Genomic DNA, 2,933 nt, shown 5'->3' on the forward strand with positions numbered 1-2,933 from the left:
TAAAAGAATTGTTTTCAAGTTAAGTTTTCTTCTTAAAAAAAAAAAAAGCAACAAAAAGCCAGGGTACCGGAGCCATTCTCATTTTCTGCCAAGTGCTTTAAGGATGTTTCTACCCCGCTCCTAGCAGCATCTTTTATCCTCAAAAATTTTGCTTTGTTTTGCTGAGAAATCACATTTGATACTATGATCTTTACACTTATTCTGCTCGGGGACGAGGGACTGTTGGTCGTGTTTACTCCATTGCAGGGAAATGAGAAATACATACGTGTTCTAGAATTACTTGCTACATGCATTAGTTCTTCTAAAAATGGTGTTGTTTTAATTTACTTAAACTTTATGTTTCTATGTAGAGATATGTTCTTTATGTAAACATCTTACTAACACTTATATGAAGACATTTTGATAATACTTCAAATTATTAGTGACAGCATACTTTGAGAATGCGCTATGGATAGCAGTGTGATATTTGCTGTCAGGTGCCAGGGTCTTCACCTGCGTCTCTGTGTTAAAATCATTTGAACTAACTTCACTTTAGAGCACAAAGAACGTTTCATAGACAATCAAGCCAAGCTTTTAATTCAATTTTAAATGTTGTCTCTTAAAATCATTTGATCTAACTTCACTTAAGAGCACATGGAATGTCTTACAATCAAGCTAAGATTTTTTCATTTGACTTTAATTGTATGGATTGTGGTAGTTTCTAGTAAGTTTTTCAATAACTGTAAAATATTAGACTTTGTGTAAGACAAACTATAAATCAGAGCACTTTATAAAGTTCATTTTTGGCTCCCGTCCCTGTCCAGTCTGTCGGTGTTCTAGCTTCTGTTGTGATTTGTGAGTGGGGTATGTCCTATACACGTTCGCTTCCTTGGCTTCGGCGCGTAAGGCTGCTGTGTCCGAGAGACAAGTCCACGTGCACGCACAGAGCTCTCCCCGAGCTGCGGTGTGGGCCATCACCCACGCAACTGTTGGTGGGTACCAAGACTGTTGGCAATGCAGGCTCCATTGAGCTTCCTTGGTGTACAAACACTCAAATGCCAACTGTCCAATTCAAGTAAGTGAGAATTTCTGGGAAATATTCCGCCCTGAGAACTGAGTACACTGTCATTTGTTTGCTTGTTCATTCTCTCTTCAATGAAAACCCCCAACAACTGATGTGATGTTTCCTTCCAGCTTGGATATGGGGATCATCTTCCTCACTCAGACAGGAATCGGCCTTGTGGGAAATTCCTCCCTCCTGTGTCTTTACAACTTCACTTTGATAAGCGGACGCTACTTGAGGCCCACCGATTTAATTCTCAACCAACTGGTGCTGGCCAATTCCATTGTTCTGTTCTCTAAAGGTATACCCCAGACGATGGCTGCTTTTGGGTGGAAATATTTCCTAGATGATGTTGGATGTAAAATCATCTTCTATTTTTATCGGCTGGCCACAGGAGTGTCCTTCAGCACCATCTGCCTCTTCAACGGCTTCCAGGCCATTAAACTTGACCCCAGTATTTGCAAGTGGATGGAGCTTAAGGCCAGATCCCTAAGGTTCATTGCCTTCTGCTGCTTTATCTGCTGGGTTCCGCACCTTTTGATAAATTCTTGTCTTCCTGTAATAGTGAGCGGTCCATTGCATAAGAAAAATAGCAGTGTGGAGGAGAATTATGGGTACTGTTCTTGGCACCTAAGCGAAGACCTTTTAGATTCATTTTACACGCTCCTGTATTTTTCTCCTGACATTCTGAGCTTGGGCTTCCTGATATGGGCCAGTGGCTCGACTGTCCTCGTCCTGCACAGGCACAAACAGCGAGTCTGGCACATCCGGCAGCAACGGCCTTCCTCCAGGCCTTCCCACGAGGTCAGAGCCACACACACCATCCTAATCCTGGTGAGTTTCTTTGTGACCTTTTATTCCATATATCTCACTTTGACCATCTGGATGACGCTTGTGGCAAACCAAGGCCAGTGGATGGTGAACACCTCTGTGCTGGTGGCCTCAAGCTTCCCCGCCTTCAGCCCCTTCGTGCTCATGCTCCGAGACACCAGGATCGCTCTGCTGTGTTCTGGCTGTGGGGCCAGGAGAGCAGCGCTTCCTGACCCGCCTTCAGGCTCATGAGGCTCCCCTGGTGTTCGTGTGTCTGTGGCTAGCTGGGACCTATTCCAGCAGGAACGAGCGATGTCATTTCAGGATGGTCATGTGCTTACTGCCCTCTGTGAGATACAGGGAAAAGGAACACGGTGTGCAGACTCGGCACAGATCCAGCATTCTAACCCCAGATCTCCCAGTGGAGAAGTCTGGGACATTTTCCAGTTGCATGTTAGAGACACCGAGCTAAGCCCCAGACAAATTCTTCACTTCAGAGCTGCCAGAAAGTCATACAAGGAATTTTTTCTTGTTTTGCTTTCAATGTTATTGCTTTCCATTTGTTCCTTTTTTACCTTTTAACTATCTTTAATCTTAATCTTAAAACAGTAATTTCACATTAATTGACAGAAAATAGTTGCGTGTACTTCACGGAGTGCAATGTGCTGTCTCCATCTGTATGGACTTCATAGAGAGATACAGTCAAGACAATCAGCGTATCACTCAACATTTTTTTTCTTGCTAAAAATGTGTTCTTTTAGCAACTTTGAAATATTTCCTGTGTTAACTTTTGGACAAAGACATCCTTTCAGAGATCGATGAAGAGTTCTTGGCAGGATAAAATCAGCTAGACGCACCCTGTGCGGAAGGCCTGTGCAGCCCTGCCGAGTGGCCTGCATGCCGTGGGTGTGGGGAGCTGGAGAACGGGGAGGCCAGCGCGACAGAAGGGACAGCTGGCTCTGGGTCATCACTGAGGAGAGACCAAGAAGCCGCCACCGTGTCTGTGTGGCAGCAGTGGGACTCAAGTGGATGACCATCCCAGGGCTGCTCGTAGCTACTTAGCTGTTTAACATTTAATTCA

At 44.5% G+C, this 2,933-nt stretch overlaps 1 protein-coding gene across 1 annotated transcript; it reads left to right on the forward strand.

Moving 5' to 3' along the window:
• The first annotated feature begins 1,159 nt into the window (after positions 1-1,159).
• On the forward strand, positions 1,160-2,104 carry LOC121155078 (vomeronasal type-1 receptor 1). Its single transcript, XM_040978257.1, has one exon. It carries the CDS (start codon positions 1,160-1,162, stop codon positions 2,102-2,104), a length of 945 nt encoding a protein of 314 aa, XP_040834191.1.
• The last annotated feature ends 829 nt before the right edge of the window (positions 2,105-2,933 follow it).

The sequence above is a fragment of the Ochotona curzoniae genome, unplaced genomic scaffold (assembly GCF_017591425.1).
Source record: "Ochotona curzoniae isolate NIBS_2020 unplaced genomic scaffold, NIBS_Ocur_1.0 contig_2861, whole genome shotgun sequence".
Lineage (NCBI taxonomy): Eukaryota > Metazoa > Chordata > Mammalia > Lagomorpha > Ochotonidae > Ochotona > Ochotona curzoniae.

Excerpts from the sequence above, each read along its gene's own strand:
- LOC121155078 (XM_040978257.1), top strand. The coding sequence starts at position 1,160 with ATGTTTCCTTCCAGCTTGGATATGGGGATCATCTTCCTCACTCAGACA.